The following is a 21,632-nucleotide window of genomic DNA, read 5'->3' as shown; positions in this document are numbered from 1 at the left end:
AAAGAAAAGTTCGCTCTTCTAGGCTCCTTCCCCCTCACGCCGAAACCTGCGCGCGGAATCAGGCTGCCGTCCCTCCTCTGGACACCTGCGAACGGCAGCAGGACAGTCCTGCGCGCAGCAGGTGGCCGACCCTCTGCGAGCGGCTGATCCTGCAGCAGGCTGGCGCCCTCTCATTTTGCGTGCAGCAACCATCGAGAAGCCTACAAGGTTTAGATCCCAAAATTTTACATCCTAAAAATTTTGACTGTAAACTTTATATCCAAATAGTTGTTTAGATGTTTCCAAAAATTTTTTGGTCTGCAATACATAAGACAAATTTGCCCTCATTTAATGCTTGATTTGGTTCGTTAATTGAAGTACATGCACATGATTGCTCGGGTATACTCCGTCCAACTTGGGTCCCTAGGCACTTTTTGAACAGTTTTGGGACTCAAGAGTCCCAAATTCAAAATCTTTATAGCCCATGGTTTACAGACCCTATTTAGATCCATTCTTCAGAAAAGTGTATATTTCTCCAAAACATTTTGGTTTTTGGCTGCATCTAAACAGGCCCTACGTACGGCTGATACAAAATATTTTCAGGAAAATAAGTCAAAGTGGACGATGATGCAAAAAATTTTAGGAAAACTACGGCCTATCGGCTGTTGACGGCTGGGACGGTTACGGCAAACATCAAGATAATTTCAGAAAAATACGGCTAATCCACCGCTGTTGACGGCTGATCCGCGGCGGCGGTGTCCTCGACTATGACAACATGCTCTAAGACGTTACAATATCTACGTTGGAAGATACACACGAGCTGTCACCAAAAAAAAGATACACACGAGGCGCTAAGCGATGTCACCAACATCCTTAGTAGAACTACTATGTTTGGTCTCCAGAATTATTAATTTTTATATATTATTTAATTTATATATATATTGTACACTATATATACAAATAATATCTTATTATTATATTATCCATATCATGCACAGTCTGCAATGCATGATTAAGGAGTTAGGCAGAATATAATTTAGATAGTTATAATATTAGAAATATCTTTATTATATATTCCTATATGCAAAACTATCTTTGAATTATGTATAGACTCAAATATAATTTTATACAAAATAGACTATGCCAAAACATTTTTATTATTTTTATGAGTATTTTCCTAAAATAAAATCGTAGCGTTATCACAGAAATTATACTAGTAGCACTAATAGGAGTATCAGGGAACGAGATCATCTAACTTTATGAAACGACATTTGTACCATTAGCTGAAGATCGGAGGTCTGCGTGGACTGGCCAATAATTTATGGGTTCACGGCTTGCTAATCTAAAATCTTTTCAAAAATTTCTATCACATTGAATCTTATGGCACATGCATAGAACAGTAAATATAGATAAAAATAATTAATTATATAGTTTATTGTAATTTGTGAGATGAATTTTTAAACTTAGTTAGTCTATGTTTAGATATATAATAATTGTTAAATACAAACAAAAATATTACAATAAACAGATCTAAAAACTTTTTAAATACAAACAAGGCCTGAGTTAATGAGTCGCTGAGTGCTGCCGGCATCTAGCCTTGCACCGCCGCTAGCTGCCGTGCGCCGTGCCGCTGCTAGCTGCCGTGCGCCGCGCCGCCGCTCGGCGCTGAGTGCTCGATAGCTTCTGTGCTCCCGTTCATTTGTTTTATCAGTTATATTTTTTCTACTAGTTAATAATATTTCTTCTTACAATAAATTTTAGTAAATAGTATTTTAAGTCATGACTTTTTCGCGTGTGTTATAAATTGCGATAGCAAATATTCAAGAAATTGAAACACAGTTAGAATACATCGCGTGTGTTATAAATTGTGTTCTGTTGTTATGATTATGACAGGGAATACAGAGTAAGCAGATGGTGAGCTGAGTGTCTATCATTCTAGTAGTATGGTTATTGGTGCTCTGGTGCAAATTTAAGTGCATTTTTCCACCTGAATGTTCAGTTGTATAAATCAAATTTATGACTCAAAATGCATCAGTTTGCAACATTCTATACATCAGAGAGTGCAGATTGTCTTTTCTCTGAACCTGAACAAGCACCAACACGGGTGCATATTGTAGAACCAATTCCTTCTTCAATCCTTGTCTTACTGTTCTTGAGATTAATTTAGAAGCACCAGATGCGCAAGAGCAAGAATCCTTGATGAACCTGTGGAGCAGCGAGCATCTGCCGTCGCTAATATATATACGGTGGCTTGCTGGAGCCTGGAACTCCTTCGTGATTGTGGATGGCAGTGCCCTGTGCCCAAGCGACGAAACAAGCAAACTGAGCTAGTCGTGACATCCAATACGGTGCTGAGCACGACGGCGACCAAGGCATGGTGGATGACAGCGAGCAACGGGCGGGAACAACGGCGATGCCCAGAGGTTTTCATCGAGCGAACTCGCAATAGGCTAGTATCAGTGCTAGTTGAAAGGGCGGGCGTGGGATTCGTAACGGACGGTGATCCATCTCCGACTGCACTTGGATGCACTGGCGGAGCTCGACCGTCCCGTCGGGAAGCAGCGCCGCTCCCTCTCCATCCGCCAGCCGCCGTGAAACAGGGCCGACCCTCTCCAAGTCGCTTGTAAAAAGACCTAGCCGGTGCCCCTCCCGAAGGACGAAGGTAGCCGATTGTTGTGGCTTGTGGGGTCTTAAGTGTGATTTATAGCAGTTTGTTATAAAATCAGGCTAAACTTTGCATGCAAGGGAAATATTCAAGTGCAATTTTTTTTTGTAAATTATCAATGATAATATATAACGGTTGGACATACTATTTCTAACTATTTTTGTACGATCCACAACAAGATTTTTCAATTTCTCTTAGTAATGTGGGGTTCTCCTAGTGCTTTAGCATTTAAAATTTAGTATAAATTTTCCCTAGTAAATGCCTCCTAGTGAGGATTTTCTAGTGTTTGACTAGTGGTAGTGTTTTATTACTAACTAAAACACTAGGAGAACTCCACCATTTTGGTAGTGATCAGCAGAAAATTTTGGCGACGATGCGGCAGTAGCTGCCAGTGGGAAGTCCATCGCCGGTGCTTGTGAAATAATTTGCAATGGCCACATCTATAAGCAATCAGAGCTTTTCTTGAACTGACCTATCTCACATGTGCCTATCTTGCAACAGATGGTGTTGTCTTTTTTTTGAAAGATCCGGTAACCCGGCTTTAGATTATCATAAAAAAGAGTCAACACAACAGCAAATTACATGCGCGAGGAGCGCGACCAACCACAACCTAGGCTGTGGAGGTTTAGGTAGTTTCAAATACACTGGATTATTACATAAATAGAATAGTTGCAACTGATAAGGGCTTAAGGGTGTGCCTGCCTGAAACCGACCCGAGGTAACACTCCTCCGTTATTTCGAAGTAAATGACCCGTTCATCCTTCCTGCTATTTCTAAAAATGATGGCATTTCGTTCCTTTCATAAGGTCCAAAGAGTTAGAATTGCCAAAGAGTGACCAATTTTGTTTCCACCCTCTACTAGCTGCGAAAAGCAAGCTTCCAGCTCATTATCATCTTGCCAATGTCGCGGGTGCAACTTTTGGCATCCACTCGACAAGGAAACCAGTACCCAAACCTTTCTTGCTACTGGACATTCGAAGAAACTTGATGGTTGTCTCAAGATTTCTCTCACAGAGCGCACAGAAATAGTTGTTCATCCATCCTCTTAGTTGTAAACGTTGTGATGTCCAAAGTCTATCTTGCAGAAGTAACCAAATGGAAAACTTACAGTTTGGGGTTGCCTAGACCTTCCAAATCAGCTCTGGAAAGTTTGATCTGATTTACCCTTCAAACTGGATCAAGTAGGCTGACCGGACCGTGTATTTACCTAACCTTTCTAAAGTCCAGATAATCTGATATTCTTCTTCTGCTAAGCATGCAAGATTAATATCATCTGTTTCAATTGATCTCCAAAGCTTGAAATATTCATGTAGCAGTTCCGGGGTTAGATCATAGGCTATATTAGAAATCCAAACATCACCGACCAATGCTTCCCTTACTGATCGATTTTTTCGCTTGTTGTGACTATAAAGCAGAGGACACATGATAGCAGGAGCCTGTCCATCCACCCAACTAGATAGCCAGAAGGAGGCCTTTCTCCCATTACAGACCTTGACTCTTGTTGCCGCTGCGAAAAGTGTTGCATCCACTTCATCGATTGGAAGCTTCGTGCCATTCCAGGGTCGTTATGGGTTGGTCCAGGAAAACCACAACCACCTTAAGGGTCGTTCCGGGTTGGAAGCTTCATGCCATTATAGATGATTTCATCGAATGGAGCTTGCCTTTCTTGGACATTTTAGAAGCAGTGAGTTCATATCTTTTTTCTGGGTTGTTCTCAGTTAATTAAAGTTATCTACTTGTCACCAGGCCACTGAGAAATTGATTGTGAATGGAATGTTTGCCCAATGAAACTACGTCCTTCTTCACCTGAACTACTTATATGCCATTCTTATCATGGCGGTGTCAGGTAGTTCAGGTGAAGAAGGACCCAGGAAGAGGAGGCCTACCGAACCGGGACAAGTCCCTTCCCATCTATGGCACCTGCATGTTCTAGGAGCACTGGCGGAGCCTCGTAGAGGCGATACTGGGCGGCTGCCCCCCCTTAGTATGAAAGAACATGAATACATGTCTATGAATGTCTAGAGCTAACTCATTTCGAATAACCTTGTGTCTCTCTTGTCAGATCAATCATTTGCTCAAAGCATGCATTCACTCAACTTTACCTTGTTAGTACCTTGGATAGCATGCTAGCTTTTTTTAACCTTCTATCTGGACGTGTGTCGTTGCCTAGTTTCTAGAAAGAACAACAAAAACTTCTTGTATACCTGTGTGATTTAGAGCTAATCTTTTTTGTGACACACAAGTAATCTACAATGTTGCCCCCTTGATTATACCTCACGCTTTGCCATTGTCTAGGAGAGGGAGCTCAAGATGTAGGTAGGATTTTTTTTCCTCTTGTTCCTTTTGTGTTCTTCCTTCAGTTATATGAGTCATCGCTCTGTGCAACTGTTGATCCCATTTAGGCATTACATATCATGAATATCAACTTATCCTTTTGTGACTTGTATCAATACATCTAGTCTTCAGTTAAATACCACTCATTTAGTTCAATTCCTTTGTATGACATGTGGGAGGTGAGGGGGCGCACGACATGAGGCGGGTCCGGTGCGACCATGCGAGGCGTGAGGCACAAGGCGTGAGACAGGAGGCACAGGGGCACACGGCGTGAGGTGGGAAGCACAGGGGTCAGCGGCGTGAGGGGGTGGGTCTGGTGTGACCGTGCGAGGCACAACGCGCGTGCAATCACGCATTGTGCGAGGCGGGTATGTCTCGTCCTAATGGACAAATGTCCTGATAGGAGCATTAGAGTCTGTTTAGATTGGAGATAAAAAATTTTTGGGTGTCATATCGTATGTGTCAGAAGGATGTCGGGAAGGGTTTTTAGATACTAATAAAAAAACAAATTACATAGCTCGTCAGAAAACTGAAAAACAAATCTATTAAGTATAATTAATCTGTCATTAGCACATGTGGGTTACTGTAGCACCTAAGGCTAATCATAGAGTAACTAGGCTTAAAAGATTCGTCTCGCAATTTTCAACCAAACTGTATAATTAGTTTATTTTTTTATCTATATTTAATGTTCCATGCATGTGTCCAAAGATTCGATGGGATGGATGAAAAATTTTTGAACAGGGAACTAAACAGGGCCTTAGCGTTTTGGAAAGTATAGAAACCATCTCATACTCTCTCAGTCCCATAAATAATTGCATTTTTTGACTTCTATAATTCATGTTTGACCGTTCGTTTTATTCAACAAATTTTAATGAATATTATTTATTTATTCATGACTTATTTTATTGTTAAATATATTTTTTATAATAATTAATTTATTTTATTATTTGTACAAAAAATATAAATAAGATGAATAGTCAAATATGAATTGTAGCAGTCAAAGAAATGCACATATTTGTGGGACGGAGGGAGTAGTTTTTTTTATTTAAGTTCAGGCTGCCTTGTAGCTTGGGCTTAGGAGCATTATTACCGTTTTGGAAAGTACAGAAAACCATCTCATAGTTTTTTTTTTATTTATAATTTCAGGCTGCATTATAGCCTGGGCTTACTCATATACTATGTTTATTTTGTTGTCACCAAGAATTGGCGGTGGTGCACGCATGCCGCCGCTGCACGTACGTACTGTGTCCATGCATCTTTCCTACGGTCCGTGGAAAGCTGCATTGCAGGCCTTGATGCATTAATTGTACTATATTTATTTATTTAAGGCCTCGCTCACGTTAGACGCGTTACGTACTGCTTCATCAGACATCACTTAGCCTAGCCATAAGGCGCTTTGCATCTTCGTTCGTTTATCGTTGCCGCTCTAGCTAGTCGTGTCTCTTCAAGGGCAAGGGGGAGACCAGGCGACACACGAGATAGTAGAGACGACGACCGGCTTTATTTGTTGTACCCTGTAGGGGGTCATCGTAGCTACCTTCTTCCTTTGCTCCGGCTACGCTCGATCGCGACGAGAGAGGAATGGACGGCGGCGGCGAGAGTGGTTTGGCGGCGGCGGCGTCGTCCGCCGCCCCGTTGCTGGCGCCGGAGGCGAGGAGGAGGTTTAGGCAGGGGTGCCCCGGGTGCCGGCTGGACGAGGTGAACAAGACCAACACCGGCGTCCCCTACCTCAATTTCTTCTACATCTGGGTCGTCTGCCTCACCGCCGGTATGTACGATTACCAAGATGAGCCCTCCGCCGATCATCCCTCTCCTTGGTTAATTTCTTGGTTGCTTCGTTTCATAATAAGCGCGTGCTGCACTGCGGCTATGCGTTACTAGCTCTCCCTGCATGCAGCTTTAATTTTTGTTTGCGTAGTATATTATATTAATACTTGAAGATATTCATTTCCTTTATCTAATAAAAAAAGGGACTGGAAGATATTGATATTCGCCGGTGATGATGCCTGCACGTACCACGTACTCTCGCGCTTTGGGCGGGGCCGGTCTTTTTTTTTTTTTTGAGATGTTTATATTCATTTCCTTTTCTGATTATGAAATTCAACATATATAATTGAGATTTTTTTAAGCAATAATTGAGATGTTTTTGTGTAATACTTGAGAGACATTATTTGAGAGATCTGAAGAAACGGCAGCTACTTGCTAGCGGAGCGCCCAAATTAAAAGTAGTAATAACGTACTACATTCATTCATAATATTACCATAACACAATTACAGTACTAACACATACAGTATTATACCTACGATAATTTTTATACTGTATCGATTTGTAGTATGGACAGGGCTGGGCCCTACAAAGATCCATGTAGTTTCTTATGTAAAACTACTCCCTCCTATTTTCCTAAAAATGATATAATTAATTTATCTTTAACCTAAGTCAAAGATAATTAAGTTAAGTTAAGTTTATTTTATAAATATAAATATCTACTGTACCTAATAAATATACTTAGATTCATCATCGTTTAGTGCATCAATTTATTTATATAATAATAGTAGTAGCAGCGCAACAACATATAAATATTTATGTTGATATTCTTCTCTTAAAAATACTCCCTCCATATTAAATATTTATGTTGATCTAAGTTAAAATATTTTAAGTGTTTCTTTAAGGATGGATTTAGTAAGATCATGAGAGTTTTATGTTTTGTTTCTACGGCTCGGGGTCGGAACAACGTAAACAAGTTTTTACCCCCATAAAACTTATTTCATCCAATGAAAATTTTATTATTTCTCTTCTTTTAAACTATGTCATGTCAGCTTATTTAATCACTATAAAATTCTCATAAAAATCTCATTGAAACTGGTCGAATAAATACACGTTGAATGCACCGGAGAGAGATTTTTTTTTTCCGAATCCAATGCATCGGACATGCTCGTGTAGGCCGTTTCAAACGGGACAGACTCAGCCAACCCCTTGTTCTTCCCGCCACCTAAATTTAGCCAAACAAACGACCAAAACCCGAGAACTAAGGAAGAAAAAACGAGAGCTCCAGAGGTCAGAATTCAATTCCTACGACTAGCGCATCACACCTCCGATTTGAGACCAGCAGCTCTCTGTTTGCCAGCATGCGGATCCGGACAGCCACACGACGTGCACCACCACCGCGCGGTCCTCACCAAGTCGCTATTCAGTTCCTGACGTTTGGTCAGGTGCTCAGACCACCATGGCCAGCGTCGGCGGGGCGCCGCTGCTCGTCGTCGTCGGCGGCGGCGGCGGGAAGGTGGCCCTATGGCGCGAGCGCTGCCCTGGGTGCAGGCAGGAGAGGAAGGTGCAGGCCAGTGACGGGATCCCATACGCGGACTTCCTCTACATTTGGATCGCCTGCCTCTGTGCCTGTATGAATAATATATAGTATCCATCTGTTCTTCTGAATGTCGGATAAATTAAAACATCCTGTGATCGTTCAGAAGAACTGCTTATATGCTCTATAGCAAGACAACGATGAGTGATTTTTAGCAAAGTGATTCCTGCTGCTAAGCGCCAACATGAAGCCGCGTATCAATAAGTGTGCTGGTGCTTATATTCATAGTATATAGGACTATATGTTATGTTTTCAAAAAATATATGACTATATGTTGAGGTTGTTTCGTCAGGGTCGTGTTCTAGTACTCAATTTTAGTTGATATGTTCATTCTGCGTACTTGTTTTCATCCATCTCACTTGTGAAAGCTAGTAAGTACACCTATGATTGACCTGCTGAACTTATAGTGATATATATAATATAATAAGTACACATATGTGGTTGACCTGCTGAACTTATAGTGATAGTGCAAAAAAAATCATTTGAAAACAATGTGCACGTGTTACTTGGCTCGTGTATATTTTCGATTCAATGACTTATATGTCCAAAGTATATTTCTATTTTCTTATCAGTTATTTTACTGAATGGACTTGTCTTTTTTTTTGTCAGTGACTAATACCTCACCTTTTTTCTTTCCAGCTCTGCCGATCCAGTCGTTGTTCCCTTATCTATACTTCATGGTACACATGCTTGTTTTAGATCAGAATCTTTACTTTCATTAACGTGCAGAATATACTTGCTCTGTTCCCTAATTTGTTCTAAAAAAATGGCTATCAAACATTCACCTCTATTGCAATCAACAGATCAGGGACTTGAAAGTGGCAAAAGAAGAGCAAGACATTGGATTTTATGCTGGTTTTGTTGGTGAGCAGCGCCTTCTTTCCCGATTGGGATTTCAAGGCTCAGTTCCATAGAAATGTTTATATATACTCTTCAAAAATTGCCTGTGTATATATTTTCGTCCAATAGTCTAGTACACCTGCTGTTGCAATCATCATTATATTTGACTATGGTTTATTATCAGTGCTTTGTTTACTTTCTCAGTGGCTGTATTTAATTTCTCTGTTAGGGGCTACCTATTTCCTTGGAAGAACCATCAGTGCCGTGCCATGGGGCATGTTTGCTGACAAGTATGGAAGGAAGCCATGCATTGTGATCAGCATTCTCTCAGTGTACGGATCATGAAGTCAGATTGGGAGGTCAGGCTTAGCATTCAATTTAACAAGACCTAGTAAATATTGTTTTGGTTCCCTTTTCAGGATTGTGTTCAACACACTTTTTGGACTTAGCACAACTTACTGGATGGCAATTGTAACTAGGGGATTACTTGGGTTGCTATGTGGTATACTAGGACCCATCAAGGTAACTAACTATATGGATTGCTAGACCAATATTTGTAAATGATATGTTTTAGGTGCTCATGGTTTCATCTGCATTTTCTAGGCTTATGCTTCAGAAGTCTGCAGGAAAGAGCATCAAGCTCTCGGAATCTCTCTTGTAGGAGCAATATAATCCTTTTTTTAACTGTTTTCAACTTTCTTTAATAATTCTTAAGTTTTTGTGTTTTTTTACTTGTAACTAACATGTGTGTAATATGTCGTAGGTTACATCTTCACGAGCGATAGCTCTTGTTATTGGGCCAGCTATTGGAGGATTTCTTGCACAGGTGAAGATTATGGAATGTCGATAGCAATTTAAGTTAAATTTGAAATGCTAATGAGTGCCTTCATCATGTATCATTTAATCATAACTGATCTCTATTGTGTAAAAAAGAGGATAATTAGTTAACAAAATATAAAAATTGAAGCCAAGAGTTTCATCCAACACAATATTGTATAGAAATAGCTCATATATATTTGTCCTAAATTGTAAGGTATTGAATTATTCAAATTTCCAACATTTCAAGATGTTCTAGGTGAAATAAGTCGCTTTATTAACACCCATAAATCACATACATACATTCCATTAATGTTTATTCTCAACCCAATCACTAGGTTCGAAATATGGTAATCACAATACATGCTACGACCAAGTGAATGTTACATGCGCCATTTCCTTTACTCAATAATATATCCAAAAGTTCCTAGGATACTTTATATTTTACGATGGTGGGAGTATTATTTGGTTAATTTTGCACTTTTGCTAGGTTGTTAATTACTATGATTATGACTGTTAATAAGTGGGTGGATATTTGCATCTTATGGTTGAATAAAGAAACTATTGCAAAGATGCACATGACTAACATTGTCTATACTCTATCATGTTTTAGCCTGCACAAAAGTACCCAAATCTTTTCTCCGAAGACTCTATATTTGGGAGGTAAATTATCTCTCGTACCATTTCTATTATATAACTATTTCATTGTTTTTGGACTTCTATAAGCCTATGGATTTTGTATCTAATTTTCAGGTTTCCATACTTCCTCCCTTGCTTTGTAATATCATTGCTAGCAGCAGGATCATGTATTGCATGCATTTGGCTTCCGGTATGCCACATCATCTTTATTACTATTTTCTATCTTGAATCCAAATAGTTAGGCTCGCTCTCCTCCATTCAATACATCTTTTTGTAGTTTAGATAACATCATTCTTTTGAAGTTTTCTTAAGATATTGAGAAAATTCCTTAGAAATTCATCCTATTTTCTTAGGAAACACTACACTTTCATGATGATGACAAAGCAGAATCTATTGAAGAACTGGAGGCACAAGTTCGTGGCTCCGAATCTACAAAAAATCTGCTAAAGAATTGGCAATTGATGTCAGCAATAATCCTCTATTGTGTCTTTTCTCTACATGACACAGCTTATCTCGAGGTAATCTATATGATATATTTCTCAACCTCAAGATACCTTTAGAGTAACTTCTTTACTAAAACATCTACCAAGAGGTTGTTTTCACTCTAGCCCTTGAAATGACTACTAACTAATTGTATATGCTAATGCTAATATTGTTTGTAAAAACCATTTCCAGATATTTTCACTTTGGGCTGTAAGCAGTAGAAAATTTCAGGGCCTTAGTTTGACATCCCAGGATGTTGGCACTGTGCTAGCCTTCTCAGGTATGTTGTTTATTTTCCAAGTTTGAAGTTAATAATATTTAACATGAGAAGCAAAATACCATGTAAAAGGAGTAAAATTAGCACATAACCACTTCTATATAATGAAATTCTTTTGAGTATTACTTAACTATGGTATAAATCATCTAATGCATTTAAAATATTTCCATCCTTGTGATATTAGCCTTGGCATGTTGAATTATAGTTGCAATGAAATTAATGGTTGCATATTAACAATGCTATAATGTATTGCTGTTGAAATTATTTACATCGTAACAATTCATTTGATCTTTGGTAGGTTTTGGTGTACTCGTATACCAACTTGCTATTTATCCTTTCCTTGCGAAGTATGTTGGACCAATCAAGACATTTCGGCCTGCCGCGGTATGTTAGAAATACATCTTTGATGGTTTCCTTATAAACTCATAAAGAATAAAGAATCTTAATAAAATAGTGTATAGTATTGGGGGAGACAAATATCTATAACTGGAAGGGAAAAATATTTATTAATTATTTTTATGAAAACCGTAGGTGGGTTTCCCAAATTATAATTTTTCTAAAAGAGATGTATGAAGCAGCTATTTGTCTTTGTTAATCATAACTTCTTTAATGTGATTGATCTTTTCTAGTACTAAATTCAACTGCATGTTTGGTTTACAGATCTTGTCAATCATTCTCCTCAGTATGTATCCCTTCATGGCCAATCTACATGGCATGGAGCTCAAAATACTTATCACCATGGCATCTGTTTTGAAGAACATGTTTGCTGTGAGTCAAATTTCTGCCATCTCTTTTATTTCCAATAGCAACTAGCAAAGAAAAAAGACGTTTGTGATGTAAATAAGCATTTCTATAAATTCTAGTTTGGTGAATCTTCTGAAATGTATTATTTGAATGAAACAGGCTACTATTACTATCGCGTGCAACATTCTACAAAACACTGCGGTGGTACATATCAATCCATTTGGCAAGTTTATTTGTGTCAATAGCTTATATAATTTTTTCTCGCTTATTGCTTGTTTGATAACATGTGCAGACACAAGAGCAGAGAGGTGTTGCTAATGGCATCTCTGTTACTCTGATGTCAATGTTCAAAGCTGTAGCTCCAGCCGCAGCAGGAATTCTGTAAATATTCTTGTTTTTAATATTTTATATGGCTAGAATGTTACTGTTTTTATCTAGAACATTAAGATAATGGATTCACTTTGCTTAACTTATTTCTTTTTTTATAGGTTTTCATGGGCTCAGAAGCACATAAGCGGACTGTTCTTACCAGGTAACAAGTCATACATGGCTCCGCCGATTTTGCCATTTTTTCCTTTACTTAGGATTTTAGAAAGCTAAATATAATAACTAAGTGCATATATTGGTTTCGTTTATAAAAATTGCAGGAAATCAGATCTTGTTTCTAATGCTAAACATGGTGTCAGTAATTGGTCTAGTGCTGACGTTCAAGCCATTTTTCTCCCTACCAAATTCAACGAGGCATTCATAACTCTGCATATATGGAGTTTGTTCCTGTGAATTATATGGGGGCACTGTCTGATTACAGTTGGGTTTTGAACTGCAAGAGTTCATGTATTGTATTGTTCCATACTTTTAGTCTTATGATGAATTAAGTAATCACATGTAAAGGGTTCTCTGAGTTTTCGCATAGACACCAAAGGGTCAGATGTTGTTCATTTCATAAACTGGAAATGTGGTCTTGCTTGCCATGATCCTGAGTAGAGGTGTATGGGTTAAACAATCTAGATTCTATGGATTGGGGGCAAATGGTTTCGTACTGATCACAAGCTGGGTTGATTTGGGGTTAAGGGGTCAATGGATTGGTTTGGTTTTATAGGAGTTACAACATTTCAAGTTCCAAATGGTTTCAGTTTCAACCCATGGTTGCAAATGGGACGTAGTGGATGGTTTGTCCTTCTGATTTGCTCAGGTATTAAGGCCTCTATGCCTCACACATGATTGCCATCTTCGATTCACACACATGCACTCGCCGCCACTTCGTAGACACCCCAAGTACCCAACTCTCATGTGTCGCTAAGTTCATCATTGGTGGCTCCATCATAAAACTTTAGCAGGTAAGAAGGACTGTGAGAGGCAACCCACGCTATGTTTCACCAAGCACCATGCCTTTGTATGTTGCCTTCACCAACTTCGAGCCTCATTGAAGATGCGGCCAATAACCAAGTCACCTTGACCACACCTATATCATTCCACCAAAAACCCTAAATAAAAAATCCCAGCTTTCTTTTTTCTAAAAACATGCTTGATGAAGTGCTCATGTAGGGGTAGTAGGGTTAGATTTGGTTTGAGTCCTAACTAAATCTAATTTAATGCTAGGTTGATCTCGTAGATCATGCAATATATTAACTGAGTTGCCTCTTCTGAATTTAACATGATTGATTCTCATATATATAGTGTGTTCTGCCATAAATAAAATAAAACCTTATGCCTCTATGTATGTGTATTATAAGGAGAAATAGAAAGGAATTAGGAAGAGGGAAAAGAGAGAAAGAGCATATTGGGCCTAGCCTAGCGCTACCCTTTCCCTCCCATCATCGATAGACAGCACGCGATGGAAGACGGACGGCGGTCAGTCCGCCCTCACAACAGCAATCGGTCGTCCATGCATTTGATAATTGAAGACCAAGAGGTCGTGTGTTGTGGTGGCTGTGTTTCCGTGATTTCGCGTTGGCACACGGTGTGGTGGAGTGGAGGACCAAGCGTCAGCCCAGTTGGTTCAGTCTCCAGTGGTGGAGTAACACTGTTGGTGGGTTCTATCCCTGAGACCAATTCACGTGCCTCACTGGGATTTGCCCTCAAAAAATAATCAGTGCACCAGTACAAAAAAAGCTTTATGCTGACGTTGGATTTTTTTGATAGGTAATTTTCAATTAAAAAATGCCTCGACTCAAGAACCGTTAGTAGAAAACCATTTTCACTTGCCGTGCAATTTCACTGGCGGTTCTCTTAAGAAAACCGCTAGTGAAAATCCATTTCCAATGGTGGTTTTCGTAACAAAACCGCTTATAGAAATCATATATTTCTATAGACGATTTTCTTAAGGAACCGCTAATAAAAATAGGATTTCTAGTGGCGGTTTACCTATAAAAATAATTTGAAAATATTTTTGAGTTTTTCAAATGACCTCGTACGAAAAAAAACTACCAAAACAGAAGTTGTAGATCTTGAAAAGTCATGAAACTCTATAGTTGATAATTTTTCATTTGAAATCGTCTTGTCATCGAAAACTACGTTTGAATTTGTCAAATTTGAAATTCAAATTTTGTAAATTACCTCGCATGGAGAAAGTAGCAATATAAAAGTTGTAGATTTTAAAAAATTATATAACTTTCTAGTTGACAACCTTTTCATTTGAATCTGTTTAGGGTTTAAAACAATCAATGTTTGCTCGGTTTAGGATAATATGTGGGAAACCAAACTCTAGTATAGACTTAAGTTAGTAATGGGTGGAGTGGTGACGAGGCTACACGAGAGAGAGATTGCGGGTTCGAATCCTACTGGCCATGTAGCGCGCGATTTTATTCGAAAAATCTTTTTCTAGACGGGCAGGAAGCTGGCTAGTAGTGGGTCTTCCCATGATTTAATCCTACCGACCGTGTAGCGCACGATTTTACGCGAAAATCTTTTTTTTTTGGACGGGCTGGCTGGTGGGTCTTCTCACGATTTACCTATTTTTAAAACCCAATTTATATTTTCTACATAAGCCTTTCCATAGACGGTTGATATAACACAAGCACTTGTGGAAATCGATTTCTACATGCGGTTCTCAATTAATCCCCAGTGAAAAGTTTCATTCCAATGGCCCCTAGCGTTGGCGGGGGCGGGAAGCTGGTTAGTGGGTCTTCCCATGATTTAATCCTACCGGCCGTGTAGCGCGCGATTTTACGTGAAAATCTTTTTCTGGACGGGCTGGCTAGTTGGTCTTCTCACGATTTACCTATTTTTTAAACCCAATTTATATTTTCTGCACAAGCCTTTCCACAGGCGGTTGACATAACACACCCGTCTGTGGAAATCGATTTCCACATGTGGTTCTTAATTAATCCCCGTGATAAGTTTCATTTCCACTGGCTCCTAGCGTTGGCGGGTCTGAGAAACGCCTGTAAAAATAGCTTTGAAACTGCTTATATAGAGTTTCATTGTACTAGTGGCAGTGGTCGATCCTGAAACGTCTATGTGCTATAATGGAAAACAACGTGCCCGTCGCCAGTAAAGATGAAACTCGATCTTGTAGACGTATGGATGTATAAGGTTTGGGTCTAGCGTACGCCTTAGTGGTGTGTGTGGTATGCAAGAGTTGTGTGCTATAACCTTGTACTCTAGATCCGAGGAATAATTAGAAAACAAAAAACAGGAAAGGTTTGGAGATGGGAGAGGTTGCGCGGCCACGCCACAACCACAAAGAGACGAAGCTGCGAAGGAGAGGTATTTGGGCCAATGCAAACGGGGTGTTTCGAACTGCTCTACTCTATGTTTTTTCAGCTTCGCTCTATGTTTTTTAGCCAAACGGTTTCAGCTCCACGTACTCAGTTCGAGAAAAAAGGGTGGAGTTGTGAGAGCACCTAAAGAGGTACTCCACAGACTCCAGTTTTTTATAGAGCTGCACCATAATGGAGTTTGTGGAGCAGAGTTTATGAAGCAGTCCCAAACACCCCGTAACTACTGCTACTTAGAGAAAGAAAAGGGGTGGCCCTAGTAGGATTCAGAAGCCCGGAAGAGGCTTTGCCCCGCTCAACCCACTCCAGGGCCGGGCCTGATTCAGATCTCAGAAGCGCTTCATTGCAGGCCCACCTGAGTGTACTTATATATAACTACTCCTCCAATCTAGGGCACCACCATTCCTACCGATCCATTACCGATCCCCTCCCAGTCTCCCACCTTCCCCATACGGCGGCAGGCGTCCATCGAGGGAGCAGATCGGAGGCATGGATCAGGAACAACCAGCAGCTGGCGACGCGGCCAACCGAGGCCACCGCAACGAGGCCGTGGAGGCCGCCAACGACTTCGTCATGGAGGCGGCCGCAGGCACCACGGCGGTCTCCATCTCGCGTTCTGAGGATCGCACCGGAGCCACCACGGCGTCGGTGGCTGCCGCGACAAGGGGGGTCTGCGGCTCCAGCGACGACGAGGATGGGCCGGCGAGGGATATGCGCGAGTTCGACCACTATATCAAAATGCAGCTGCAGCAGCTGGGCGGCGGCAGCGAGGTGGCCCCGGCGCGGGCGTCTCGGGATCAGCGTCTTACTCGTGTCTCCAGCAGCATCCCTCTCCTTCCTCGGCGGAGGGCGGCGGCGGCGGCAGGCAGCGCGATGGCGCCGGCGCGGGCATCTCTGGATCGGCGTCTTATTACTCGTCTCCAGCAGCAGCATCCCTCTCCCTCCTCGACGGAGGGCGGTGGCAGCGAGGTGGCGCCGGCGCGGGAATCTCTCGATCTTGAGCTCAGACTGTGAGCTCACTTGACCAAGTACATGGACGTCGTCCTTGCATTGCATGGCGAGGCTGAAGATCCACAACCGGTGATATATACAATACAACTCTTGTCGACCTTGATATGCAGTATGAATCTTTTTGCAACAATACCGAATTAAGTCCATCTTAGCTAATAAGTTGTTCATATATCCAGGCTCTGGAACTCGCAGTGTGTCTTATTACCTGTTACGTTACGTACTCAAATCCTTATCCCGTGGCATGTTCTTATACTTAGATTCATTTGCCGGATTAACGCTTGACTACGAAATCCAAAATATATATAGCTGCTTCAGAACGGGCGTGCTTGAAAGTTGAGACTCAAGAGTTAGCCCAACCGCAACTCCATGTTAAATATAGCTGGTATCTCATCTTGCCTCCTGCGTGTGCCACCGCATTGTGGAATTCAGATATATCAGTACTCTATAATTTTCCATTTGACATTAACACGATAGGATGGTCCAAGCACAACACCGAAAAGCACAACTTGGGCCCGGCTCGGCTCACATAGTGCTAGTGCTAGGCACAACCTAATCGTAGTGCCGTGCCTATAGGCCACCAAGTTAGCCTACAGTGCCGGCCTAGACACGGCATGGTTAATGGGGGCTGGCACGATTTGGCCCAATGCTTTCTAGTCATTGGATGACTCCAGATGATTCTTAGTTATTGCATGGTAATATATAAGCACCCACAATGCACTCCTGAACCCTAATCCCCAATTTCCTCTCCATGGCCTTCACCAAGACTTTGTCTTCGACCGTCGGAGTCCGACGCTCGGCCATCTCCGTACGGCTCTAGACTATCCCACGTCCTCCTCGTCTAACCCTCCTGTGTTGCACCTTGTTCCTCCTCCAGCGATGGCCTAGCGCCGGCGACCATGGCTGTTGTTGCTCCATGATGGTGGCGCGTTGCTGCCGTTCCACACAGTGCCACGATGGTGCTCCACTGTGTGTTGTGGCGACACGCGTTGCTGCTCCATCGCGCGCGCCGGTGGGGTGCGACTGCTGCTTGACGGTGTGGCGCGCGATGAGTGAGCACGGGATGGCACTGTGGACTGCCATGCTCATCAACACGGCTCACCGCCCATAGGGTCGTGCCTCGGCTGAGGTCTTGGCACGATGGCACTAACAGGCATGGCACGGCATTGTCGCCATGCCCAACCGTGGCGTGTCTGGCCGTGCTCATGCCACTGCCGTACCGTGCGGGCGGGCTGGCCATCTATAGTACTCAAGTCGCCCTTGCCATAGGCATCCGCATTGTGTACTTCGACCTAAGCAAATTGACCTGAGTATTTTTTTCGCGTAAAGGAGCTTCTTTGTCGAGTGTCAAAAAAACACTCGGCTGACACTTGGCAAAAAAAACACTCAAAAAATTTCAAATCAAAATTTGAAAGCCTAAATGAATTCAAATCAAAAAGATTTTAACTACAAAGTTGTATAACTTCTCAAGATCTACAACCTTTATTTTGCTTCTTTCTTCATTTGACAAAGTGAAAATAAATTTGTTCACAAATTTTACATCTCTCTTATAGTTTTTGAAACTACAAGAGAGATATATAAGTTTTGTGAAAAATATTAGAATCACCCTGTCAAATGAATAAATGACCAAACAACCAAAATAAACATTGTAGATCTTGAGATGTTATAAAATTTTGTAGTTGGCAACCTTTTCATTTGAGTTCATCTTGTCATGCAAAACTATGTATTTATTTGAAGATTTTAAAATTTGAATTTTTCAAACAACCTCAGATGGAAAACTTTCTAAATGTATAAACATTGTATATCTCAAAAAGTTATGAAACTTTATAGTTGGCAACTTTTTTATTTGAGTTCATCTTATCATGCAAAACTACGTCTTTATTTGAAAATTTTAAATTTTGAATTTTTCAAATGACCTTGGATAGAAAAACTTTCTAAATAAACTTTGTAGATCTTAAAAAGTTATGAAACTTTGTAGTTGAAACGCTTGGTTGCAGGCCCACCTGAGTCTACTTAGGCCTTGTTTACTTTCACCCAAAAACTTAAAATTTTTCAAGATTTCTCATCACAATCTTTAGACGCATGCATGGAGTATTAAATATAGACAAAAATAAAAATTAATTACACAATTTGGTCGAAATTTACGAGACGAATCTTTTGAGCCCAGTTAATCCATGGTTGGACAATATTTACCACAAACAAACGAAAGTACTACAGCTGTCGCGAAATTTTTTGGTTCTGGAACTAAAGACGGCCTTATACTACACTAGGGTACCAGTTCCACTTCCACCACTCCGACGATCAAGTATCGATCCCCTCCCCAGTCCCCACCTACCCCACGAGGGCACGGCGTCGGGCGTCCACCGACGATCCATCGAGGGAGCGGATCGGAGGCGTCCATGGATCACGAACAACCAGCAGCTGGCGACGCGGCGAACGGAGGCCGCCGCAACGACGCAGTGGAGGCCGCCTTGGTCGCCTGCCGCCGAGACGATGACGGTTTACGCGACTTCGTCACGGAGGCGGCCGCAGGCACGACGGCGGTCTCCGGCGCGCGTTCTGAGGATCCGCGGCCGCGACAAGCCTCCGGCTACTCCGGGGCCGGCAGCGGCACCGGAGCCGCCGCGGCGTCGGCGGCTGCCGCGCGCGTCCGCCAACTTGAGGATGTGAAGGCCAGGGACTTTCGCGAGTTCGACCACTTCGTCAGGACGCATCTGCAGCAGCAGCAGACGCAGCAGCTTCTTACTCGTCTCCAGCGGTCTCCCTCACCCTCCTCCGCAGAGGGCGGCGGCGAGGTGGCGGCGGCGCCAGGGCCGGCATCTCATCTGGATCTTGAGCTCAGACTGTGAACTTACCTGGCCAAGTACATGGACGCGTCCTTGCATGGCGAGACTCAAGATCCACAACTGTACCGGTGATACAACTCTTGTCGACGATCGATCTTATGCAATATGCAATCTTGCAGTATATCGTATATCGAATTAAGTGTTAACTTGCAGTGTGTTACGACGTAATCAAACCCTGTTAAATGTTCTTACTTACTGTTCATCTGCCGGATCAAAATCCTATATATATACTGCAGAAAGGGTTTGCTTGAGGCTCGAGAGTTAGCCCAAGAGCAACTCCTCTAATTATAATTTGTTTCGTTTGGAGGCCACGGTTCATCTGGTGGACTTTGAGACTTTAAGTTTATTTATATTAGCAAATATGCCTGATCGCTTTGTCTTCTTCCTTGCCTCACCTTTATAACTCAAATATTTATCCTCTTCTCTGTAAATATGGTCAAATCTAAAATAGTTTGACTTAAGATAATTATAAAAGTTAATTTTATTTTGGGCGAATGAGCATAATAGTAGTAATAATAACCATAATAATAATAATAATAATAATTAGTATTATTATTATTTTTAATACAAACACTTAATTTTTCACTACATTGTCGTTCTCTAGCTATGATAGAAAAAATGGAAAACTCGTGCGTTGCTGTAAAAAAGATATAACAAACTTAATATATTAATCTATTAACTAAAAAGTGGGATCATAATTTTGACCACCGCCACCAAAAGTCTAGAATGTTCACGCCCATCGGTTACCAATCAGGCAATCACTACCGTGCCTCGACCGATACAAATCCCCACACGCTCCCAAACTGGCTGGCTCCACGCTCGCAGCCCTACGAGGCCCTCAGCAAGCGAGCGCAACCCAACCTTGACGGAGGATCTATCCCTTACCCGATTGGGAGGTTGTCGACGTAGCTGATGAGCATCTTGAGCGCCCTCCTCCTCTGCGCCGCCGTGGTGGTGGAGTCCAAGCCGCCCCTCGACACCCTGGGCATACCCCTACAAGGTTCAATCGGATCTGTCCACGCTTGCTCTTCTATCCTCTTCCCATCTTTCTTTGTTGCCTTCCGTTGATGTGCGTGGTCCCTGATTCGATGTTTCTGAGGGTTGCAGATGAGGCGTACTACAGAGGCAGCGGGATCAATTGCAGGGACCGGATTGGGCAGGTTCTCCTGAGACCAGCTCAACGACGACTTCTACGACTGCCCTGACGGCACCGACGAGCCCTGTACTGCCTCATCCTCCTTGCAGATTTTGGATTTGACGTGAACGAGTCGGTCTAGCGAAGAGGCCAGACCAAAAATTTTACCGGACCAAAATTTTGGCTAAATTCGACCAAACTGTGCAATTAGTTTTTATTTTCGTCTATATTTAATGCTTCATGCATGCGTCTAAAGATTTGATGTGACGGGGAATCTGAAAAATTTTGCAAAATATTTTGGGAACTAAACAAGGCCCATGTGTCTGTGTTTGCAGTTTTGGCACAAGTTAGTTAATTTGTTCCTTTGTGTTTAATGACTTTTTATATACATAAAAGGTGTTTTATAACTCTTAAGATTTTAAGTTTTTCGCATAAGTTATATTTTATAACTTTCATGGCATAAGTTATATGATATAAAGTTAATATACATAAATTGGTAGCAGAAAAAATAAATCTTCGAAACATGTGCAAATGGGGTCTAGTTTTGTTCGTCTCGTCGTGTAGAACACATAAGTGCAGACGAAATTAAAAAAAGATACGCCATTCAGAAGTTATAGTATTTTGAAATAAATATTTTCTTTTTTCTATGACGTCAGTCATTCTTACAAAGCGCGCTTGAATGTGGAAGTGCGGAGCGCTGTGCATGTGTGGCTAGTTGCCAAAAAGAGAAAGAGGTGGGATTTTTTTTTCAAATGTCTGAAATTGATCGTTTAATTTGATATGGG

The 21,632-nt window shown here is 41.5% G+C and overlaps 2 protein-coding genes across 3 annotated transcripts; both read left to right on the top strand.

Annotated features, from left to right (window-relative positions):
• On the top strand, positions 6,450-13,278 carry LOC8078114 (protein ZINC INDUCED FACILITATOR-LIKE 1). 2 transcript variants are annotated; one of them, XM_002457622.2, is made up of 17 exons: positions 6,450-6,746; positions 8,980-9,020; positions 9,144-9,204; positions 9,410-9,512; positions 9,600-9,702; positions 9,784-9,837; positions 9,944-10,006; positions 10,610-10,659; positions 10,750-10,825; positions 10,989-11,153; positions 11,311-11,398; positions 11,694-11,779; positions 12,056-12,163; positions 12,299-12,343; positions 12,432-12,520; positions 12,628-12,671; positions 12,787-13,278. In XM_002457622.2, the coding sequence occupies exons 1-17, from the start codon at positions 6,560-6,562 to the stop codon at positions 12,888-12,890; spliced, it is 1,467 nt and encodes a 488-aa protein (XP_002457667.1). In that variant the 5' UTR covers positions 6,450-6,559; the 3' UTR covers positions 12,891-13,278. The 2 variants fall into 2 exon arrangements, with proteins under 2 accessions (XP_002457667.1, XP_021313232.1); XM_021457557.1 differs by lacking the exon at positions 6,450-6,746 and adding an exon at positions 8,198-8,374.
• Positions 19,266-19,715, top strand: LOC110433625. Its single transcript, XM_021456121.1, has one exon. The coding sequence runs from the start codon at positions 19,266-19,268 to the stop codon at positions 19,713-19,715; it is 450 nt and encodes a 149-aa protein (XP_021311796.1).

Source organism: Sorghum bicolor, chromosome 3 (assembly GCF_000003195.3).
Source record: "Sorghum bicolor cultivar BTx623 chromosome 3, Sorghum_bicolor_NCBIv3, whole genome shotgun sequence".
NCBI classification, from domain to species: Eukaryota; Viridiplantae; Streptophyta; class Magnoliopsida; order Poales; family Poaceae; genus Sorghum; species Sorghum bicolor.
The sequence above is the reverse complement of the archived record's forward strand: the minus strand, read 5'-3'. Positions and strand labels throughout refer to the sequence as shown.